The sequence below is a fragment of the Corvus moneduloides genome, chromosome 4, assembly GCF_009650955.1.
Source record: "Corvus moneduloides isolate bCorMon1 chromosome 4, bCorMon1.pri, whole genome shotgun sequence".
NCBI classification, from domain to species: Eukaryota; Metazoa; Chordata; class Aves; order Passeriformes; family Corvidae; genus Corvus; species Corvus moneduloides.
The window spans coordinates 30,401,431-30,425,811 of NC_045479.1; the positions used below are offsets into that span (position 1 = coordinate 30,401,431).

Genomic DNA, 24,381 nt, shown 5'->3' on the forward strand with positions numbered 1-24,381 from the left:
TTCACCTTTTGTCTGTGTAAGGATGAAAGCTGGAATATGTACAGCAAGGTTTGTTCCTGGAAATTACTTTGTAAACTAGAAGTTTCTGTAGTTATGCTCTGTCAACATTTGAAGCTAAATGTTACCCTCTAGGTAGAAATTTTTCGACTTGGAAAATGTTTAACTGGCTGTTTAGTATTTGAAGCTTTTATACTGGCAGATAACTTGCAGAACTCTCTTTTTAATTAGTCCACAGAAGAAAAACTTGCTCTAGCTCAAGAAGAATTAGTTTCCAGCAGGAATCGAATTGCTAGCAATAATCAACAGATTCAGGAACTGAAGAAAGCTAAGTCTACGCTGGAGCAGGATGCATCAAGGAAAGAACAGCAGCTGGGTGAGAAGACCAAAATGCTACAAGATCTTCAGAATGACAGGGTAAATGCCTCTGCCTTTTGAAATCTCCACACAGTCACATCCACCCCATGCAGGCACCTTTTATTATTTTCTATTACATCTCTAATTTGAGAGCATAACAATGACTGTTTTACTGAACCTCTGGTAAAAAGACTTAAAAAAGAGACAGTTGTAGTGAATTTGGTTCAAAATATGCTGCTGATTTGTTCTAGACAGGTTTGTGGCTAGACAGGCAGGAAAACATTAGTTTTAAATCTAAAACTGCTGCTAATTGCGTTACAAACTGTGGATAGGTATATGGCAGTTGTTTCCCCATAATTACAGAGCCACCAAGTACTTTTTGGACCCTGGATGTTTTTTGATTGGTTGGGTTTTTTATTTTGTGAACTTGGAAGAAGTAACTTTTCTAGCACTTTTATTTCTCTTCAAGATTTTGAAAGAAAAAGATTTGGCTAATGAAAAATGTAAAACTGCAGAGCTCCAGGAAGTAAGGACTAGACTTGAAAAAGAAAGTGCCAAGCTGGGTGAAGAGCTTAGAGCCTGCAAGCAAGAATTTGAGAAGGTATTGAGACAAGCTGAGTCTTCTTCATGTGATTGGTTATCTGATGAGAAATATGTGCCTACTCAGTAGATGTTATCTGGAATGGCTTTGCAAAGATGGTTACTGTAAATATTGGTATTACAGGTAAGGGAACCAAAGCCCAGATTTTGTTGAGCTTCCTCAGCAATGATGTCTTGATTGGTGATGATCCTTGAGTATCAGGGCCTAGTGAGCCAGGTGGGCTGCATAACTTGTCTTGGCTTCAGGATGGGTTGTATGTCCCGGCTTTTCTTTAGTTCCACTGTAAATTCACTCTGCACACCCCTGCTTGACTCTTCTGCAATGAAAGGCTGTCCAAAAGAGTCACGATGGTGAACTTTTCCAGATATTCTAGGCACATCTGGGGCATCTCAGGCATGCACGGTAGAGTTGAAACTCCCTTAGTGTTGTTTAATAAAATGTCTTAAAAAGTCACAGTTGGGGAAGAAACAATGTCAGGCACCTCATAAAAGACAAACTCTTTTCCAAAATCATAACAATCAGTTGAGCTCCCTAAAGGGTAAAAGTTGGGAGGCTTTAATGAAATAATTTTTAGTCTTCAATAAAACTAACTGTTTCTTGTCAAACTCTATATATTCTGTTTTTTAGTCTCTATAAAAACAAACATTCCTAAAAGGCTGTAGTTTGTGTTTTCCATAATGAACTACTAGCAGTTATATTTGCATCTGTTAAGCACACTTAGTTTAAATTGTTGTGCAAGTATAAATACAGGTACAATTCCTTATACACTAATAAGAAAATAACATGAGAACTTACGACCTTCAGATGTTCTTTTGTTCTCCATTGTTTAGGAAAAGGTCTGTAATTTTTAGGTATAAGTCTGTACTTTGTTTCTCTTAGGCAATCTGTGCTTGGGGAAAGGTATTCTAATTCTTGTTCCTAAAATCTCTATTCTAAAGAATAAAATTTATAAAGATGTAAAACGTGTGCACACCAGTGTCAGGTTAATAGTCATTTCTTGATCTCCTTACAAGCAATCAGGCTGAGAGTCTCCAAAGACTTAAAATCTGTTTCCCATCTCCTAGCAAGGAATGGATATATACCTATCTGTAGGGCATCCTCGTGTTCTGAGGATATGTTCTCTTCACTGTCCTTGGTTTGGTTTTAACTTGTATTCTGAATTTTTGTTTATGCAAAAGTGGTTCACCCCTATTAGTCTGTTAGTACCTACATGCTTGGCTGTGTAATTTTAAGGAAAGTGATTTCTATAAATTAAACTAACTATTCTACTTGAGTTCAGTTACAGAAGAACAAGTAAAGCCATTATTTATATCATCCCACTTGCTTTAAACAGAGAGTAATTTTTTATACATTTAAGACTAATAGAAACTAACTTTCATCCATAAGCATTCAGTTTTAGATTGTCATTACAAAGTTTTTGACCTCATTATTGCAACCAGAGAACAATGTGAAGTAAATTTTAGAACAGTACCTAGAAAATGACAACGGATGCATCTTTTCAAGGAATAGAAAACAATTCAACAGATCTTCCTCTCTACTTAGCAGAAACATGCATTAAAATATTTTTAAAATTAAATGTTGATCATAGTATAAGTTTAAAATCTTTGATCATGAAAATCACTGATGCTTTGCGCTATAAAACCATCCTTTCTTCCAGTGATAAAACTAAAAATTATAGCTGTCCTCTCCTAGGAAAGGATTACAGTCTTTTTGAATTTAAATCCATTTACACTTTCAGTGTTGCTACTTTAACTTTGAACTCTATATCCTAACAGGAGGTGGCAAATCTCAAGGATGCAAACCAGCTATTGATTCAACAGAAATTAGAACTGCAGGGCAAAATAGATAATACAAATTCAACTCTGGAACAGGAGAAACAAAAACATCAAGCTGTCAAAGATCAGCTGGAAAAAAGAGAAGAGGAGCTGAAGAAAGAATGTGCTGAAATTGAAGCCAAACTGGTTAGTATTTAGAGAGTATGAGACTGCTGTTTTGTGAACATGCCTTTGGATTCTTCTCTTTGGGACAGAAAAGAAGCAATGGGTTGACTTCAGTTTCGCTTTACATGAGTTTCTGAATGACAAGATCAAAAATCTTTGAGGCATTTAATGGTATAGGAAAATTCAGTGAGGTGACGGCCTTGTCTAGTAGAGTTTGTTGATTAAAAGTAGTGATTCTGTTCCGGTAAGATTCTTTGCCTCAATTAAATAAAAGGAATAGACAGAGAATGCTTGGAAGCTTGTTTTTCATTTTTCCATTGTTTTCATAGCACACAGAGAAAAAAGACAAAGAAGAAGAAAAACGGAAACATGAGGAAGAGGAGACCAAGCTCACCATGCAGGTCACAGCCCTGAATGAAAATCTGGCTACCATGAAGAAAGAGTGGCAAAGCAGTCAAAGACGAGTGAGTGAGCTGGAGAAACAGACAGATGATTTACGTGGGGACAATGCTGTCTTGGAAGCAACAGTCCAGAATAATCAGGATGAGAGAAGAGCATTGCTGGAGAGGTAAGCTGTGGCCATGATGATATGGAAGTGTAGTTTGAGAAATGAAATGAAATGAGAATGAAAACTTGTTTGAGTTGATTCAGGATTCTCTATTCGTGCTTTGTTTAAATATGTATTTGTTCTTAGTGCCTGGGCTGTGGGTACAGTTTCCAGAGTGCAACATTCTGTCATCCCTGCCAAAGCACAGCAAGGGGTTTTGGGAGCCAGCTGTGCTCTTTGTGATCATTCTGTAGAAAACAAGGCAGGCTTGTCAGGATCTTTACTTATCACCCAAGCCACAGCTCTGTGCTTGCTGTCAAAGATTTATGTCCATCTGTAAGAGCCTTCTTACTGGGCTTACTTACTTCCACTGGGCTCCTCTGAGATTTCAGGTATATAGGCTGTGGCTTCTCATCTGTTTTGTGAACCTTGTGAGGCCTGGCAGAGAGAACTTCTTTTACCTGAGCTAACTGTCCTTCTCCATTACTCTGAGGCTCCCATGCCTTGATTCAGTTGGAATAGTTGCAATAGTCATCCAGAAGCCTGGAAAAGACCCCTTAAGTAACACAGAATTTGCATAGGAACTCCCAGGTGTGCCCACTACTCCGTGTTAGGAGACTGAATATGTGATTGGATTATATAGACTAATTTTCACAAAGGAGGCATTTTCTTCCTCCTGAAAACCTGCAGTCTTATTTTCTCCAGTCCTGCTGTTGTCTCTACAATATATTTAAGTCTTTGGTAAGCAGAGTGCTTTTCCTTCAGGCAGCAGGAGGCCTTGCAAGGCAGCAGGAGCTACCTGAATGCAGTGATTTCCAGGGTAAAAGTAACACCTGTGAAACTGGAAGCTTTCTTTGTCCTTATTTCCTGACACGTTTGGTGAAGGCAGAGGGGAAACTTTTTGTTGGTACTGTCAAGCTTGGTGATTTGACTTTTGAGCAGTAGACCTTGGGAAAGGATGGGATCAGTTCAAGTGAGATTCTCTTTCTTTGGCAATCCCTTGTTGTACTGTGTTGAACTCATCCAGTAGCTGTTTACATCTTGGCAGAAAAATACCCTTTGAAATTTGGCTTTCAGCAGTTAACTGAGTTTCAGCTGATGGGAGGTGGCCTTGCTAGAAGAAGAAGGTTCCTTTTCTGCTCTGTTGTCTTGACCTCATCTGCAGCAGCTCGTTTGTGAGAGTGTCCTGTTGCACAGGGGTATTTATCAGGGCTTGCTGTTGAGGGGGACTGCATTCAGCATTGTCCCTGGTTTGGGGAGTAACTCCAGGTATTGATAAGCTGCAGATACTTAGGAGCAATGCCAGTATAATCTTTAACTGACTGTTACAACAGAATGTTTTCCTGGTCAAGGCATCCAAGAACTTTTCAGAGCAAGGATTTTTTAGGCTGTGTTTTATGCAGGTAGCTTCTCAGACTGACAACTGGCCCAAAGGACACACAGTGTACGTTGTCTTAAATGCTTTGAGCTGACTATTTATTATTTTACCAGGTGTATAAAAAGTGAGGGAGAAATTGAAAAGCTTCAAGCCAAACTTGTAGAAATGAAGAAAAAGCTGGACAATACAACTGCTGCAATGCAGGAACTTGGCCGAGAAAACCAGTCATTACAGGTATAATTTGATTTGAAGCTATGAAACCTGTTGATTCTCTGTTTGGAACCTTAGGAGAATTTAAAATTTGTGTCAGATTGGTGGTGGGTTGCCTTTTAGGGTCAATTAAGGTGTTATATTTGTGGTGTGTGAGGGTCATACTTCTGTCTGTGTGTCATTAAATCTGCTTATAGTTTTGAAGCTTGGAAGGTTTCCTCTCTAAACAAACATAAGCCCTGAGTATCATTACAGAATTGGTGCTTTTATTCTGTAATGGGTAGTGTGTGCTCTGGAAATAGAGGATATTAGGGGGAATTAGACATGCATTTTTTTAAAAAGCCTGATGCTTTTTTTTACATCTTCTGTATAGATCAAACACACCCAAGCTCTCAACAGGAAGTGGGCAGAAGACAATGAGGTACAGAATTGTATGGCCTGTGGAAAAGGCTTTTCGGTGACAGTAAGAAGGGTAGGTGTGTTCTACTCTGTGTCTGTGGCGATTTTCTATTTTTATTGTTTTCAAACTCTTAGATGGGATACAGACTTCAGAAAATAGTGCTGTGATTCTCAAGACATCTCAGAGTATGCAGTTATGGTTTGCAGTGCCTTAACACATTAAAAATAAGGGCTGTGGAGCTTACTTTATTCATGGTTCTTTTTCCATTTTCACAGCATCGGCTTATAAACAGTGTTAAAATGCTTCATTTAAACAGTGTTTAAATGCTTTCAATTTTGCAAGCAGGCAAAATCACAGTTGTAAGCATATTGACAGAAAATATATTTATAACCAGTCCAAACTAGATTTATGGGTATAAAGGGAATGTAAATTGGTTGAAATTAGGTATGTGTGAAAATATGAAGCATCACCATGATCTGGTGCTTTGTGACTCTACATTTCTAAACACCAGCTAGACATGGAACAGAAAAAACAACTGGATGTGTTTTAGGTCTGTAGTCAGACCTTGGTTGTAAAAGCAGCTGTGGTCAGCTAAGATGTTAGCATCAATTGGCAGGGTCTGCCCTTCATCCAGAGATGAGCACCCGTCCAACAAATGACTTGGCAATGAAGTAGATGAGGGATATTTGTGAGGTTCGTTTTTGCAGAGCTTCCTGACTTGGTCTTAGGTGACTCCCCCTGGCCTGCACTATTTCAGTGATGTTCTTTGGGTAGCCTTTGAGCAAAGGCTCCTGGATTCTTTGATTCAAGGATACTTCTCAATGTGAAAGAGGTAGTTACGTATAAGACGAATGTATTTCATGTGATCAGAACAAGTTCAAGAGAGCAAATTTAAGAGGAGGATGAACTTAAGCATCTCATTTCTGAAACTGGTATATTCTCTTGACTCAGTGAAGCACTTCTGAATGTTTTACTCATTTATCCTTTAGAAACTATTTACTCATATGACCTTCTCTGTACTATGTAGCTGCTACTTAAAAACTAAAATTAACTTTTGGAACATGACAGCTGATTTGGCTGAGAGTTGACTTAACATGATAGTGATCTCTATTACTCATCACTGCTCTGCCACCAATGTTCAGCATGTATGTTTCTTCTCTTCTGCAGCATCACTGTAGACAGTGTGGGAATATCTTTTGTGCCGAGTGCTCAGCAAAGAATGCCTTAACTCCTTCTTCCAAGAAGCCTGTCCGAGTCTGTGATACTTGCTTTAATGACTTGCAAGGATAACTGGCTATCGTGAGTGACAAAGAAATGTTACACTAAAATTTACTATTTCTGTTGATGCACTTCATTCAGCACTCAGACTACTATTCAGTTTGGACAATGATTGTAACACTTGGCAAAATCTAGTATATTTTAAAATGTTTATTGATACCAAGCAAAACTATTGTATTTTTTTGTGAGACATGGGCTCAGATCATCCATAGCTTACTGACATTAATCATGGAAAGAGCTTTTATGTCTAGATTAGAAATACCCAGTTATTTGTAAATAAAGTTTAAACAGAGGAGTAACAATGTATTTTTTTATCTTTTATTTTTTTGTTCAAGAGAAACAGCATTTATGTGATATTGAAGTTTATTCTTGTTTCCTTCAAAGAAAAAGGAAGATGCAAAAAATTGTGAGGATTTTATGTATCAAATGTTGCTGTAAAAACATAACTAATTGTCGCATTTGATTGCATATCTGATGTTCTTTATAACCCCCTGTGATTTTGTTTTTTCTCTGTCTCTCTGGTTCCTGCATTTTCTCTGTAAAGTTTGAACTCTACAGTGAGGGTAATGGCTGGACTCAACTTTAACTCAGTTTTATTTGCCCACTTGTAGTATCAGCGCCCAAGTCTTTATCCAAATACAGCGCTTGAGTGCTGGAACATCTTTACACATACTGTGTTGCACAGTTGGTGTGTGAGTGTGTCTGTCTCTCTGAGAGAGTATGTGTGAACAAATGGTGAGACAAAGTTTATCTGGCATTGTAGCAATATTATATGATACATTACAATATTTCATCCCATAGTGATTGATTTCACTTTTACAAATTTGGTTGATGGATTTTAATATTCAAGAAACCCTTACATGTGGCTTTTAAAAAGCGAACAAATAATAAAAGCCTGTAGGACATCTCTGCCCCTGCCCATACCCTGGAAGCACTGAGAGATCACTGCTGTTCTAAGGGACATCCAGACCTTCCAAGCCCGGTATCCAACTAAGAAAAAGTATTTTTTGAGACAACTGTAGTTTATCTGACCTTTTCTTCTGTCCCTTCCCTCAGCTTTTGGTGGAAGAAGCTGAACTCCTGCTACACCTAACAAACCTCACTTTTCCATTACTCCATCTGACCCCCATTACCAGGGGCTCTGAAGTGTTGTGTCAGCTATGTGATTTAGTCTGCTCAGAATGGTGGTGTGAATCTCCTGCTGCTGGCTTAGTTATAAGCCAAACAGCTCTAACTAAGAGGCCACTGTATATGATTTTAAATATTTATTCATATTTTCTGTACTGGGAACAGAAGTTTCTTGTACAGTTCATGTAGGGTCCAAACTTCTTTTTTGTTGTGATTTTGTTTGCACCTCTGTTTTTGCCTGCCTGTCTCTAACTTTTCTTCCCTGTATATCTGGTATTTCAAAACCCTTAAGATTATTTCTTCCAAGCAGGGGTTATGTCTTCCAATATTTAGGAATTTTTTGTCTTAAATACCCTAATAAATTCTCCACCCTGCAAATGCTTCAGTATCTTACCAAATTTTGCCAGCCGTTCAGAAAAAAGGGTTGTGTCCTGAATTCCTCTACTTCTTTCCTCAGGCAAGGAATCAAATTCTGTCACAATGATGGAAGCTTAGTCATCATTAGGAAGATTTGTTTGCTTTTATCTAGTTACAGCTCTATATGTGAATGAAGAAGTGTCTCTTTTATGAAAAATGTCTTGTCTTGATTAACTGTCAAGTGAAGAAATTTTATCCCTCTACTCCAGAAGTAGTGATCGATATGTTTCATATCCCCTTTTAACTTACCCAGCTAGTTCTACATTTGCAGTGTCAAGAAGCTTTCTTAAAATTCAGTTCTTATTTCCCAAAAGCCAGCTGAATTATGTAACTTGTTCTTGTCACTGTAAAAGGGTTTGGGTTACCCCTGTGGTTTATACAAAACACTGACCTGCTTTTCTGGTTTGAACTTGAGAGTTGCTTGCTCAAAAAAAAACAATTGCTGCAACAATTCCATACGAACAGAGCCTCTGGACTCCCTGTTTCTCTTCATCAGTGTAACTGTTTGGCATAAGAATCTTTTGAATAGAAAATATGAACAGAATCTCTGCCTCTGGGAATTTTTTTTTCTATTTATTTGTTTACTGAGAGAAACCGAAAAATTTGCTTTAGAGTCTTTCTTTGTCTGACTTTAGAAATGTGGGAAAAGTAGAAATGTGACAGTCATGCTCCAGCCTAGATGCATTCTGCTCTTTCATGTAACACACAGAGCCTTGTGCTGTTCTCAGGGTGAAGGACTACCACATAGAGCAGGAAGGATTTTTAGAGGGAAGGGAGAAACTTCTCACAGCTGCATAAGATCAAAGCACATGAAGCAGAGGAAGATGGAGATCTTTTAGGGGAGCTAGGAAAGTGGTTAGAAGATTCAGTTGTGTTTAGGCGTTTTGCTTTTGACTGGGAACGTGTGAGAGCTCAGGAGAGACTTCTGCAGTGGTAGAAGCTCTGAGGTTGTTCTTAGTTCAGCCTTTTGGGATGCCATTGTGTAAAGACAAGCAGAGTCACCTTTCTCAGCAGGTTGCTGAAGCAGTGCGGTTGGTTGACTGCAGATCACACCTCGGTGTGGAGCTCTTCAGCTTCAGGGCAAAACCAGTTTGATTTTTGAAAGTTGCTTTTTGCTGGCCAGTTTATATAACCAGCTTTTTGAGGGGATGGAAATACTTTTTGAACACACATTTGTAGAAAGAAGGATTGTTAAAATCTGGAGGAACAATGGGGTAGAAACTTTCATGCTTGAGTTTTGACTCTGCAGCAGTAGGTCCCAACTTCTACATCTTTTCACTGGAGTAGATTTATGACTCCATTGCTGAGTCTTATGCTCCTTCTTTTGTACTTACAATTCTTAGTGCTGGTCTGTATTTGTTGACAGGATGATGGTATACTTCACTGCTTCACTGCCAGGTTGAAAGCTGTGTTCAAGCTCAATAAAATGCCCCATAATAAGGAAAACTGGAAGGTGAAAAGCTGTGTATTTACAAATATGCTTGCAGAGTCTGAGTGTTTTGATGGGCATGTTTCAATAGGAATGTGGGCTTTTTGTTCCACTGCTTTAAAACCAAGTAAAAATCCTGGTGACTTTTACCACAGTAAATTAAATTATTCCAGGCAAAACAGTTTAATGTACTGACTTTTCAGACTGCAGACACAGAAACAGAGGGAAAAAATAATAAAATGGCAGAAGAGACTGAGTCTTGGAACTGGAGATGCACAGTGATGTGTTTTTACAGCCTCTAGCAAGAGGCAGATTGCTCTGGTTCAGTGAGGAGTGGCTATTATAGAGGAAGAGGTGAAAATAATGTCAAAACCAGCATTCAAACTGGAAGGTTTGTGGGATCCTGAAGCAGCCTTAGTCATTACTGTGGGATCAGGAATGGGACAGTGAAGTGTGGGCTTTGCTCTTGAAACTGTGCCAGCTGTCCCATCTGTCCATCCACATTCAGAATTGCTGCGAGAGCAGAATGTGAGAGACCAGCTGCTTTGTGGGCAGAGACAGGCTAAGGAAGCTTTCGTAAGTGTGTAAAGGATGGTCTTACTAAGGTTTGGGAAAGGTTCTTTTAACTTCCTGGAGACAACACCTCTTTTTCCAGTCAAAGACGTGCAGTCCCTTGCATTTTTGCCTCACAAATGCCAAATCCTACTGTTCTGCTCTGGCCTCATGTCAGTGATGCCTTTTCCTGCTCTTAAAATCAAGAATCAAACATGGTTAGAAGGGAAAAAGGGATTTTACCTTGGTATTTATTTTAAGGATCTTTAGGTGCACTACGTCCAGGTTGAATGCACCCAAATGCACACTGCACTGCACACCCCCAAAAGGTCTGGTATATCGTTATAGGTCTTACTAATTAGCATATCTATCAAAGATTCCCCATTGAGAGGCTCGAGTGAGCCCCCCCCTCCAAGGAACCTTCTGTGGATGGTTCTATCTTAGTTTACAGAATGTGTTCTGGAGAGGACCTTGGGGTCTGGGGCACACTGATCCCTAGCTACGAAGCTTCTAAAATGTTTAGTCTCCTAGCTTGACAAATAAGTCTAAGAATGTAGGCTAAAAACCACTAAGAGTACAGAAGTTATAAGGTATACAAGGGGTATAAAAAGAGGCAAAAAATCATCATGGCATCATTAGCAGTACATCATACTGGAGACAGGTAGCATTGCAGAGGTCAGTGGCAGGCTTTTGATCTTAGCTGGCTGTGGTTCACTGTTACTTATTTCTTCTCGCCATGTACTCCCTACAGTAATCTTCCCTCTTCTGCAGAGGTTGAATGAAGAAGATAAAAGTAACGAGTCACAGCAGGAAAAGTTGCTGTCTGGAGATGAAGAGACAAAAGGAATTTTCTGCTGCAGCTTCCAACAGAGGCAAGAGGTGTAGAGGAATCCTATTTTTTAGCTGGCTTCACTCTCTGGCACAAGAGTTTAAGCTGTAGGGTGCAATGTGGGGTTTTGCCTCTGTTTTTGAAAGGTGTCAAGTAACCAAGTTGCCATTTAATGTGGAGCACTAGGTACACAAGAACAGAGTAACTACTTTTGTTGGCTTTGGGACCATTAGGATTATTTGTGAATCCTCGCTGCAAAAGCTTCTTTATTAGTGAAGCAAGGAGGGATTTGGGAGCAGAAGCATGAAGTAACCTCTCTGTGTTTGTATTACATGAGCCAGAATAATTGAGCTTCTCATGCTAGATGTAAGACAAGTGACATTTATAAAGGGACCTGGAAAACTCAACTGCTCTCCTGGATTGTAAAGTGTCAGCTAACCATGCAGTGGGAATAAATGCTTGTTGCAAAACTTAAAAAAATACATGGCCAGTACTTAGTGATGGATGGAACAGTGCTGGAGTTGAAGTTCAAACAGAATATAAACTGTGCCAGCAAGAATGATATCGTGATTGGAGCATGTTGAAACTGATAAATTGCTCTTTCAGGTACCACCGCTCCTGCTCTCATATTCTCAGAGAACTAGGAAACAACACTGTCATTTGCACTGTGCACTTTTTGCTGTCTAACTAAGAGAATCTACAGTAAGTGGAATGGCATCATGTGCAATGCATGTATTAGCTGTAGTCATTGGACAGCAGGTTTATTGTCAGCTGGATTTTTCGCTGTATGCATTTGGCCCTAAGGAGAATTGCACTCACAGTTCCTTTTACCAAAAACACAATCATCATCTGAGAGCACGTGTAACAACAAAAACCATGTTAGTCACACACGTCTTTGTAGAACTTCATTTTAAGATTATAAAATGAGAAAAAAAGAGAATTTTATGTATTTGCAAGGATCTTGCCAGTTGTCCATTTCTTCGGTTTTGAAGTCTTCACCTCAGCATCCCTTCTAGAATAAGTTTAAAATTACTGTCCAAACACAGTCTCTCCAAAAGCACTAATGGATATACTTTTCAAAACTAGCTATAATAGCATATCAGTCCTGCCATGGAAACGTGGTTTTTGAGGTATATTTTCTGTTTCTTTTTAAAGGGACACTGAATAAAAAGGTTTGCATGTTTAGAGAGATCATTAGATACCACTTAAGTTCACAATAACGAAGAGTGTAGGTACTAGGTAATGTAATAAACTCTGCCTATTGTCTGTAGCTCTCCACATACTACGCACTCACTATGCAGCAGATAGAGAAGTGTCTGTGCATTTGAAGATTGCTGAAGTCCTGCTACCCCTTTAGATCAATGTTGTATGAAGGCAGGAGCCTGGTAGGCATGTTTTCCAATTTTCCCTCCCTCTGTGACTGAAACATAACACTATAACCAAATTCATCTGTGTTTTCTGCTTTTTTTTTTGGGAAAAGAGGGCTGGGAAAGGATGTTCATTGTTTTATGTCAACAGGTCGGTGCTGGCAGGTCCAGGCTACTACTGTTGGCTTTATGGCAAAGTCCTCCATTGTTTCATGCTGGAGCTTGATTCCTGGCACAAAAGGGATGTTTGAAAGAACGTCTCACTGGGTTAGCAAATACCAGAACTTTTTATAGTAATATGTCTAAAATGCTGCTTGTATAGAAATAATCACTTTTGTAAGAAAAGAAAAAAAGTCACCAAAAAAAGTCACACCCCCAACCCCCCCCATTTGATGCCATTACATAAGATTTAATTTAAGCTACCTCTCAGTGTGAAATTCAAATATTAGGTAAGTTTAATAAGGTTTTCTCACTGTCATGTTATGTAAAAGTTATAGTGAATGCCAAAATTGCAAAAGTTTATCACCAAAAAGGAAAAGAGTAGTCTTTTTTTTTTTTTAATGTGTATTTGAAAGTATCCAACAGTTTCAAGTTATTGTAAATTCTTTTAAATTCTTTTAACTTCTGTAGTTTCAACCTTGCAAACTCTAGCTGTTGGACAGGAACTAAATTGTAACCATAGGCTTTCATAATTATAGTCTGCTGGGTAAAACCAATTTTGTATGGAGCTTTGTCATTTGGATACAGATAGCCTCAGTCACCAAACGTATCATTCATTTGGTCGTGGTTTTTTTCTTCAGTACTCGAGATGTGAACTTGATGAATGGTGTTCTGTAATGGATGCGTGCCACAAATTACATGGTCTCATTTGCCTCTTTTCTGACTTTTAATGACCAGTTTATTATTGCAGATGTGAATATTGTTCATACAGCTTAATTTCTGTATAATTGTATAAAATATAAATGGAAAAAATATAAGTTTTTACTCAGTATTTAGAAGTAATGTATTATAAAAGACTTACGTTGCAGTTTTACTTACAGAGTACTGTACTTCTAAACTGGATCATACCATCTTGGTAGGTGTAGATAGATTTTTTGCATGAGTCTGTTTTGGTTTTATTTCTTTATAATTGAAGTTTTATTCTCTTAAGTTCTGCTTTCAGTGTTTGTGTTTACTAGTTGTGATCATGTAGTTGTGCCTTACATTGTGGAAGAATTTAATCCAATGTGCACTGTAATTCTTTAACTTTGTGATCTGGAAGGTGGCTGTGGATTTGAATGAGAAGGTGACACCATGCATCAACGTGTTCTGTGTAAACTATGAAGAATTGTTGCTGAAATGTCATTTTTGTTTTCTAATCTGTTAAAGGAATGATTAATAATAATAATAAAAAAATTAGACCTTTCTAATAGACCAGGTTATGTCATTCAAAACTACCTTGCCCTGTTTCAGACAGCAAAGCTACTTTGAAATGGTGGATATGTAGTTTTACAAATGAACTGTAGGGAAGCCTGTTCTTACACATGTAAGAACAAGCTAAATGTTCCAGTTTCTTAGAGTTGTGGGGTGTTGCAACAAAGGCTTTCACATTCCTGAGGACACATTAATAATGACTGTTTTTCAAATCTGTTTTTTTCACAGGTTAAATTCAGAGTAGTCTTTCCATTCCCAATAGCTGTGCGAGGCTGCTGAGTATCCCACATTTGATGAAAGTCCTTCTGTCACTGGCTGTGTTCAGACATCACATTCGATGCAGTTGGACAATTGGCATAAATAGAAGACTCAAAACTAGCACTTGTTTTAGTTTTTAGACCAATGAAGGTCTCACTTGTGAAATGGAAAGCTCTTTCAGGGTGGAACTGTGTTGCAGAGAGAAGCCAGATGATTAATGTGGGAGATCAGTTGTGTGACAAAGCCACTATTGAATTGTGGGGGCATGAACAAAAACCCATGTTTGACTATTGAGGCAGGGCCTCTGTGTGGATATGGAGAAAGATGGAGAGGTGTCCTCTGAAAGGCAGTTTGAATTGGAAAGTCAGTTTCTGCCTTGACTGCTTCCTGAGGTGTCTTTCTCTTGACACCACAGAAAAGCCTATTGAGCTTGTGTCTCCATGAAGACAAGCCTGTGTGTAAATACTTTCTTCCTCTGGGCTGTTCTCCTTGGAGACATGCTGCTCTCCAGGAATGACTACTTGTCTGGTAAAGTGTGTAGACCTGGCTTAAGGTTGTTTTGGTAAAAAGTATACAAAGTGAAATACCTTCTCCCTTCTGCCAGCACACAAAGCACAGACCTTAGTCTGTCAGGTGTGACTCCTCTGGGCTTGAAATACCTTTCTGTCATGTCAGCACTGGTTTCAAGATGCTTTGAGGTTCTGGTGAGCCCTCGGTGTGACGCAGTGTGCAGCTGAGCACGGGATTGGGGAGGTGGAGCAAAGCTGTGTCAGCCAAGTTGTGGCAAGGTGTTGGCAGCTTGTGCGGTGTCCTGGTGCAGATCTGCTGCCTGCACTGTTCTGCCCTCCTGCTTCATGCATTCACCACTTGGCACAGAGCCTGATGGCTGTGCCTTTCCCAGGAAGTTGTGACAAAAACTTGCCCATAACAGGCACAGGGGAAGAGCAGGAATTTGTGTATCACAGTGGCCTAGGCTGTATCTGGAGAGCACTGGACCAGGTAAGTGCATACATATATACACGTATGTACACACTCTCAGTATTACTGCAAAAAACACCTTGTGGTATTATAGGTTAGTAGGTAGAGACACATAATTATCAGGAGCTATGGCTACATAATTTAATGAAATTTATTAATACAGTTTGAATGATGGAGCAACCCTTCTAAACGTCTCTGGGGAATGAGTTGTCCTTACCAACATAGGGGTTTTTCCCCTGTCATGCCTTCTAGGAAATGGCAAACTCTAGTAAAGCTTCCCTGAGTGGCAAGAGCCTTCCCTAGGTGAAGCAAAGGAGCATCTAGGAGCAATATGTTTGTTGCATGGCTCATTCCCCTCTTCCAATTTATTCCTACTTGCTGAGGTCCAAGCTCTTTACTTTTGTCTAGTCAAGTCAGAGATCTGTTAGCTTCAGAGACCTAAGGCGTTCTGAAAGACATAACTATATTATCACCACTGTAGTCTTCCACTGGCTCTGTCAGTGCTGTGCTGACATTGTTAAATTTCAGAGGATTTAACAGGGAAGCAGAAAGCAGTGCTTTTCTTGGTTTCATGTTGGGTAGTGTAATTGGAGATTGCTGTTTCTATCTGTGACATCCATGCTTTCTGTAACAAGAAAAAAATGTTTGTAAGCCAAGACAACCTTAAAAAGTTCCATTAAGTTAGATGCATAAACACCCATAGCCTTTAGTTTTATTTAGTGTCTCTTCAGGCTCGTGCTCATAATTGCTGAAGGAAACGTGAATTATCCCACAACTGAGACTCTCCCAGTTGTTCAGGCCATTACATGCTGCAGGAATCTGTGTCTGGGGCCAGGGATTTCCAGTGAATATTTCCCTTTTTGGTTGGAAGGTAGGATTATAATGCTCTGCTTGTAATGGTGAAGCTTTTTGCAGGCTATTTCACCCCTTTCTGTGTAATGTTTATTAATTAGCTCAATGCTGTCCCTGCAGTTTGGGTTCCTCATTTCTCTGGTTAAGACAGCTCCATTCTTATCAGCATCAGAAGTTCTGTCCCACTCCAGGATCTGCCACGTGCTGCCATCTGAATTTCAGTTTCTATTATCATGCTGACAGCATTCAGCTCTATATTTGCTGTCACCCAGGTATGAGGCCAGGGAGTGACAGATAATTTCAAATATGTAATTTCCTTTTCTCTGCTAGTCACAGAAGTTGTCTCTGAACTGCTATGATTAGACATTGGACTAACCCTAGAAGGATTAATCCTTTGGACTAAAACCTTTAAAGGTCCCTTCCAACCCAAACTATTCTATGGTGCTACGATATTGAGAAGATGGTAGCCCTGGTATGAAGGCAGGTTTGGAAAGAGAAGGTCATATTTCAGTAACAGGAGAAAGTAATGACTTCTTGAGTAGACAGCTATTCCAGGTACCAGACAGTGACTTGAAAATTGAAAGAATTCACTCAGTGCTTCTCTTGGAAAAAGCCTACCACCATTTTAAGAATAGGTATTAATGGTGGTCAAATTTCTGTGCATTAGGTAATAGAGAAGGAATTTCAACTTACATGAGAAAGCAAAATACTGTGAAGTGTCTGCCACACTTTCAGATGTTATATACAGTGCTGTTACTAGAAATGTGATATGGTGTGAAAATGAGGGGTAGATTTATATAACAGTGGAATTAATCATACCATCTGTTCAGTCTGAAATTGCAAGATGCATGTTGTGAATAGATGAGCATGAGACAGTTTTCTGATCTGAGTACTACTGCGTGTGAGCTGGGTGTAGGGGGCTTGTTTTGGTGTCGACTTCTCTGGAGGGGCTGACTGTCTTCTGGGACACAAGAAATGGATCTTTTTTTTGTTAGCAATCAGAATTGATACTGTTTTTCAACAAGAATATGACCTGCTATCAACCATGATCGAAAACTGGAGCATGTTCAGCAGCAAAAATTCTGTAACAAATACGTGAGCCAGAGCACTGGGGTGTTATTTTGTTTTCTTTTAGTTTTGGTCAAATGTCACAACTGTAAGAGATTCTTATCACAGCATGACCACTTTTAGGCTGCCATCCTCCTTTAGGGAAAGCATAGCTGTGTAATTAGAGAAGAAAAAAGAGGTGTGCTACCTACCTTGGCAGTTTCTGTCTGAGCTTGTAGCAAGAAGACTGCTATGCACTGCCGATACCTGTTCTCATGCTGTATTAGAAAAGCATTTCGCAGGCTGAAGACTGTGAAAAAAATGCAAAGTAATATAAATGCACCTCATACAACTGTTAGTCCAATTTTATATCACATTGATTATGATTGAAGAAATTAAATATGTAAGCATCTTTTCTGATTTCTAAAAGGGCAATTGTACTCTGATAGGGTGAGTTATTTTTGTTGTGTACGGAGCTTTCTTGTTTCAAAACGTTATTCTGCTTGCATTTGTTTTATTTTTTATTGCTTCATCATTGTGCAGCTAAGGTGCTTTTGAGTCTACCTGAGGATCATTAAGAAATATTTCCCTTCAAAGTGGATTAAATCATAACTGAAATTAGAGAAAAACAAATTTCAAAAATTAAAAAGAAAGGTCCCATTTTTATTTTATTTAAATAAGTCCATATGATGGCTGGCATATGGGGCAGTGGCTGCACTCAGGCTAGTGCTGGCTTCAGGTTCTCCCTGGGCATGTGCCTGAGCTGGTGGTCCTGGGGATGCCCCTGGTTGGCTGCCGGCAGCCAGACACGTTGCTTCTGTTTCTGCCAAACTTTTGTTCCTGAAGATGACTCTGAGCATCACGTAGTGCATTTTTCTGCAAGGGGACGAAGCGACACCAATCTCACATGTGTGGAATAAAGGAGAGGCTTAAGTCTGCTATGGAGCAAGCCTGGGGGAAGAGGAGGGAAAAGCATCTTCAGGCAGACAAAACCCTGTGGCAGACAGCAGACATACTTGGGTGGGTTGGTAGTAGCAGGTAGGGGGGCACAGCAACCTGTTCCAGTGCTCTGGATTCACAGGGCACTGCTTTTTTTTAGCTGGAGTTGACGTTGCTCTAAGCAAAGCGATGGTGAACAAGGTGTGGGATTGCCTGCCTGTGAATGCTGTTCCTAAGCAGAGCCCTGCTTCTGAACCCACACAGCCTGAGGAGAGCCCAGATCTTGAGCTGCCAGGGCAAGGCAGCATTTTTCTAAGCCTATTGCAGTTGACATATCTTTTTCATAAATTTATCTAGTGCGTATAGTTTGCTCAAAAGCCTTGTACTATGTACAGTATCTTGCTGCTGTGTAATGCTTCTTGTCCAAGTACTTCCAAGTGTTCAAAATGTTTCTGCAAAGTGAAGAGCCCTGTAATCCTAGTTTTACAGAAGAGGAAAGTGGAGCACAGACTGGCTACATTACTGCAGCAAAAATGTATAGCAACAGAGAGGATATGTTTCTGAACTCATGCCTTCTGTCTGTCTGTGGTCAATAGGGAAAGGAACTTTACAGTTCTAAAAATGAATTTTCTGGGCAATGCTTGGCATTAGTCAATAATATTTTCTAAAAGAAATTCTTTGGCAGGAAAGATTAGCAGTCTTTGATATAGTGACATACTAGCGAGTCTTGCCCCTTCAAATGTAGTGTAAAGCGTTATTAGTGGAGCAATAATAAATAGTTGCAAAGATTAAATCCAAAGCAGAATAATGAAAGTGATTTTCTAATCAGAAAGTATGTTGCTGCTTAAAACCTTCAGAGCTGGGTTCCTACTGTTACATTTACATGTAAAGTTACATCTCTTGTACAAGGGTGGTGTTTGCAGATAGTTCTGCTTTTAGGGTACCTTCCCGGTGTTATGAATGTGCCATTTTATCTTTTATCCCTTCACTAATGCCTAGGTGGCTTTGGATAAGAACTATCCTACATAATTATCAGCCTCCTGCCTGCTGCCAAAAGGCAAATATATATTGCCACATACATATTTTTTTGTAGTACTTGTAATGAGATTTGTTTATTTTCAGTGTGATGTCAGCCCTTTGCAAACTAATGGATACAGAAGTACTTGCTAGATCAAAAGTCAGGATTTCATTTTTGATTAATGTGATGGATCACATGCCCTTTCTGAGAACATGCAAACTAATCTTTTAGTGCCACCAGTAATAAAAGTCGCTTTGAGACTGCAGATATATTGGCAACATTCCCCAAGGTCACACATTCCAGACAGTATTAAATTTTTTTTTCTCTTGCAAAGGGACATTTTCTGTTGACACTGGAATATTTGCTTGTTGCTTTACACAGAATGGTGGGAATCTGAACTGCAATCTCCCTACAGTAATTTTTCTCACTGTTTTTGCTGTACCTCACCCCAAGGGGTCCTGTATTAGGATGAGACTTCTGAGGTGGTGTAAGACTACAAGTAAGTAACAGAGACTGCTGTGGCTACAACTGTAATAAAGCTGGTAAGAATATATGGGGGAGAGGTCAGGCAGCAGGGCCCAGGGTGCAGGGAAGGACTGTAGAGTGTACAGAGCCTGGGCTGGAATGCAGTCAACAACTTTGTCTATTCTCATGACTGCAGCTGGATCACAGAGATAGAAAGACCCTGGTTAGAAATCTCTATGGGAAATGCTGGCTTGGGAAAAAAAAATCCAAAAATCTTATTTCCATCTCCATTATGGTTTTTATGGTCAGTCTTTTAGGTCCAAACTGGTGAGTGGCTGCACTGCCCTCTCCAGCACCCAGGAGCTGTTGACCTTGCATTCAGCCGGCAGAATGTGGGGCTGCCCTCCCCTCCACCCTGCAGGCAAATGGTGGCTGATGCATTTGCTCCATTTCTGCTGGTTTGGCACAGGGACTTATTAGGCAGACAGACAGTGCCTGGTGCATGTTTAAAAGAAGGTCATTATTCTGTGTGTTCATCCCCTTATCTCATCTTTAGTCATTTTCCTTTTATTGCCTACCTTTATATCCTCTCAGCATTGATGCTGAATGCTAAATAGTCTGGGTGAATGTATTTCAACATTCTCATAAATTTTACAGGCTCTAGGTTTATTTTCCATATCTGTTGCTTTCACACAGACCACTGTAGCTCTCTAAGCTTTTCCTCTCAGTCTTTAGGATTAGGATAACCCTGGAGCCCAGAGACTTGTATTTCTTGTCATTCTCTTTGATATAGGAGGCTCCTGTGATCTTGGCAGTGTTAGACTGAGTCTTTAAGGCTGGGAAAGACCTCCAGAATCATTGAGTCCAACCTTAGTGCTGTGGTCTAGCTGACATGGTGGTGTTCAGTCAAAGTGCCACCTCCTATCGTTTCTTGAACACTTCCAGGGGTGCTGACTCCGCCACCTCCCTGGGCAGCCTGTTCCAATCCTTAACCAGCCTTTCTGTGAAAAAATTCTGATGCCCAACCTGTACCTCCCCTGGTGCAGCTTGAGGCCATTTCCTCCTGTCCTGTTGCTGGTTGCCTGGGAGAACAAATAATCCCCCATAAGGCTACAGCCTCTTTTCAGGTAGTTGTAGAGAGTGATGAGGTCACCTCCGAGCCTCCTTTTCTGCAGGCTAAACACCCCGAGCTCCCTCAGCTACTCCTCACAGGACTTACTCTTTAGACCCTGCCCTGGCTTCACTGCTCTTCTCTAGACACACTCCAGATTCTCAATGTGCTTTTTGTAGTGAAGGGCCCAGAGCTGGACACACAATTTGAGGTGTGGCCTCACCACTGCCAAGTACAGGGGATCGGTTTCTTCCCTGGTCCTGCTGGCCACACTATTGCTGACACAGGCCAGGATGTCATTGCCTTTTTGGCCGCCTGGGCACACGCTGGCTCATGTTCAGCTGGCTGTCAACCAGCACCTCCAGGTCCTTTTCTTTTGGGCTGCTTTTCAGCCACTCTTCCCCAAACCCATAGTGCTGCATGGGGTTGTTGTGACTGAAGCGCAGGACCCGGAACTTCACCTTACTGAATCTCATGCAGTTGGCCTCAGCCTGTTGATGCAGCCTGCCTAGATCCCTCTGCAGAGCCTTCCTGCCTCCCAGTGGATCAACACTCCTACCCAAATTAATGTCATCTATGAACTGAGTTCCCTCACTCCTGTCATCCAGGTCTTTTATGAAGGTGTTAAACAGGACCATCCCCAATACAGAGCTCTGGGGAGCATCGCTAAGGACTGGCCTTCAACTGGATGTGGCACCATTCACCACCAACGTGAGGTGTGTGAGAGCCTGCTGCGTCAGTGGCTCAGACCAAGGGGAGGCCTGATGTTCATGCCTGCTCCCTGACCCCTTGGTGACTTCAGGAAGGTTGTTTTGGCAGGGTAAGGGTGGTCATTCTGTGGCAGTCAGCCCTCCTCCACTCCTCACCCAACTGCACAGCAGCAGTAATAGGAGGCATATTCCCCAGTGATGTGTTTGGATATCTGAGAGCAAGGAAGCATTGATGTATGGTGGGTGATTTCCATCCTCTCAAGAGCTGGTGGAGATGTGAGTAGGAGCAGTAGCAGGAGTTAAATCTCCTCTCCAGCCTCTTTGAGAATGGCTGCTGTGTATGTGGGAGGACACCCAGGAGAACAATCTAGTGGTACAGCTGAAAAAATGCTGCATAACTAGTATGGAATTGAAAATGTTCTTGGGAAGGATGCCTGGGGTCTGATAGAGAGTATTAGGACAGTTAGGACAAGTCCTGGCTTGTCAGAAAGAAGTCATTGGAGTCTTGATACCTCCTTTGGGGTGAATGGATAATATGTGACAGTCACTGGTGTGTGTGTGAGTCACTGCTGGCAGCAGGGGGTGCGGGCTGTGAAGTCTGAGGCAGTAGCTCATGCCTCACAGCAGGAGCAGAGCTGTGAAGCCAGGCAGTGCTGAGGCACCAGTGTTTGCACTCCAGGCACCTGAGGGTGGTTTGTGGGCAAACAGCAGCTTGTCCTTACGCTACCACACACAGTGCATTGACATGGTGTTTATGCAGGCATTCAAGTGTATGCAGGCACATACCTGTAATGTGGACGGGTTCAACGTTTTTCAGTATGAGTCTGTCTAGTGGGATGGGCTGGTCTAGGACTGTGCAAAGTCCCCCCTCTCTTATGAAGGACTGCAGCTCAGGAGTGAGGGAAGGACAGACAGGGATTAAGCTGGTGTCTGAGCCTCCGTATTTCTGGGAATAGAAAATTAAGTTGGTTAGCAGGTTGTCTGCCATCTGCTCATGAAGTATAGGGACTAAACAACTCTAAATTATGTGCTTTCCCTTATCAAAGATACACAGACATCTTATTTGCCTGAGGAATCTTAGAAAAACTGGCTGGTACCTGGAGCTCTCCTGCAAGGTCACACCTTGCATTAAAAAGCTACAATAGACACACAAGTCCATAAGCCGAAAACAGTCAAAGGCATTCCAAAAGTATTTTTCCCCTTCCCCTCATTATTTTAATAGCAGGTTTTTTTCTCCATTCCTTGGAATTATGTTTCCCCATCTCCCCTCTTGTATATGCACAAGACAGAATTCCCAGAGCTCCAGCTCAGTTGCAGCCCTTCACAGAAGGTTCACCGACACGTGTACGTGGGACAACCCTCAAAGAGATTTGCCTAAGGGTACCAGGTCTCTTGAATTTCTGCTTCCTTCACCACCCCTGTTGCTAAGGGATGGTGCTGCTAGTCTAAAACCTCTGACTGCATGCTTTCTCTATCACCTTTCTAAAGCAGAACACCTGCTTCTTTAAAAAAAACCCAGGAGATTTATCACAGGTCCATTTAGACTCAGTTTACATCAGTTTCATAAATGTAATAAGCTAGATGCACTCATACATGGAAGTTTTAGGAATTTCAGGTCTTCTGTTGGTGTCTAAATACAGATATTTGTCATCTATAGAACTCTATAGAATCATTCATCAAGAAACATTTTCTTAAGAGGAATCATTATATCTCAGTTTTAAACTTGGGGAAATCAAGGCAAAGAGAGGACAACTAGAAGTGTAGCCAATCTTCCATCAGTTTTAGCCTTTCCCTGTTTTTTTTCCTTTTAACTTTTTTTCTTCTTTCCAAAAGTTCTGATATCTCTGGAATAAAAAATTCTCAGGTTGCAGGGACCATTAGAAAAAATCTTACATTCCTGAAACTTTTCTGAGATTTGGGAATCCAGCACATCAGAACAACATCAGGAAGATAGTAAGGTCTTGTAATATAAATTCTGCCTGTAATAGTGTTCCTGTACCATACTGAGCCTAGGAGTAGGCTATTGAATCAGTGTTATGGTTTGCTGTTTACATAAGGAAGTATCAGCTGTTCTTCATGCTGATTAGTCATCCTGTATTTTTATCATTAGATCAATCTTCCAAAGTACATTCAAAATCCATCCAAAAGCTAAGAAACGTAACAACTGCAACCATCTATATCTCTAGACATCGTTACCTTTTTGTTACGTTTAATTTTGGTAATTAGTAGGAAATCATCGAATAAGAAGAGGTAGACGTCAAGGAGTCTTGTGCTTTCTGAGAAGGAAAACAAAAAAATCACTTTTATGGTGTGATTATTTTAAGGAATTGCTACTTCTAAGATGAGTCACATTTATGAATCGCTGCACCTTACAGAATGCTTTTAACAAAGAAGCCTCATTTCCAATATAGTTCACAACTTGTCCTCCAGTCTTCATTCTCAAATGCACTAAATCATATGTCGCAGTCATTTTGGCTACTAAACTTGTACCTTGTAGCAGCTATCTCATTGCTTGCCTGCCAGGAAAACTGACCTTAAACAATCATACTACTCATCCTATTGGCAATTTGGCTGTATCTCAGTCTCTCTCTGAAAAGCTGTACAGTTGCTTTTTCTTTCCTGCACTTGTCCAAATGCTGTTGCAAAGGTTCATTCTGGACCTGCCATAACAATGTATAATTCTATATTAAGCTATCTCTGGACACCAGGACATTCAGGGACATTACCTGCTAGCATCAGCCGCCCTTCATGAAGGAGAAGTCTGTTCACTGAAGACAAAATGTTTTCACTGCTGTTTTCTCTTAAGTTTTGCTTCAAACACTTGACCCCAAAAAAATGAGAAAGAGAGAGAAAATGGGGAATCATGCATAATAGATGATGAACTGGGAGGCAACCAGCAGGTAAACAAGATGAGCATATGTGTGTTCTTACCTCAGGCTGAATACATCACACAGCTGATAACTGAACATGGCTGTATTTCTTCAGCAGTGCTGTTGCTTAGATGTGTTTATGCTTTTGAAATGTTAAGCTGGGTTTTACTTTTCCGAAGTGAGTTTAATAGTTTTTGCAGCCATGTATGTGAACAGACACAATCCTTGAGAGGAGACCCACTTGATGTTACCATAGTGCTGCTTAAAATCTGTCTGTTTGGGTAAAGGGG

The 24,381-nt window shown here is 40.5% G+C and overlaps 2 protein-coding genes across 3 annotated transcripts in view; one reads left to right on the forward strand and one right to left on the reverse strand.

Annotated features, from left to right (window-relative positions):
* EEA1 (early endosome antigen 1) overlaps positions 1 to 8,797 on the forward strand; it is a 64,135-nt gene extending 55,338 nt beyond the window's left edge. For both annotated transcript variants that reach the window (XM_032107849.1, XM_032107850.1), the window contains 7 exons: positions 229 to 414; positions 824 to 955; positions 2,731 to 2,916; positions 3,225 to 3,463; positions 4,934 to 5,054; positions 5,404 to 5,502; positions 6,598 to 8,797. In XM_032107849.1, coding sequence (XP_031963740.1) covers positions 229 to 414; positions 824 to 955; positions 2,731 to 2,916; positions 3,225 to 3,463; positions 4,934 to 5,054; positions 5,404 to 5,502; positions 6,598 to 6,720 — 1,086 coding nt within the window. In that variant the 3' untranslated portion in view covers positions 6,721 to 8,797. The remainder of the gene's footprint in view (positions 1 to 228; positions 415 to 823; positions 956 to 2,730; positions 2,917 to 3,224; positions 3,464 to 4,933; positions 5,055 to 5,403; positions 5,503 to 6,597) is intronic.
* A 4,755-nt stretch (positions 8,798 to 13,552) lies between these two features.
* Positions 13,553 to 24,381, reverse strand: part of PLEKHG7 (pleckstrin homology and RhoGEF domain containing G7) — a 32,859-nt gene continuing 22,030 nt past the window's right edge. Inside the window, exons 13-17 of the mRNA XM_032107852.1 lie at positions 23,948 to 24,041; positions 23,418 to 23,497; positions 22,008 to 22,167; positions 17,191 to 17,288; positions 13,553 to 15,704 (exon numbers count right to left, since the gene is read on the reverse strand). Coding sequence (XP_031963743.1) covers positions 15,597 to 15,704; positions 17,191 to 17,288; positions 22,008 to 22,167; positions 23,418 to 23,497; positions 23,948 to 24,041 — 540 coding nt within the window. The 3' untranslated portion in view covers positions 13,553 to 15,596. The remainder of the gene's footprint in view (positions 15,705 to 17,190; positions 17,289 to 22,007; positions 22,168 to 23,417; positions 23,498 to 23,947; positions 24,042 to 24,381) is intronic.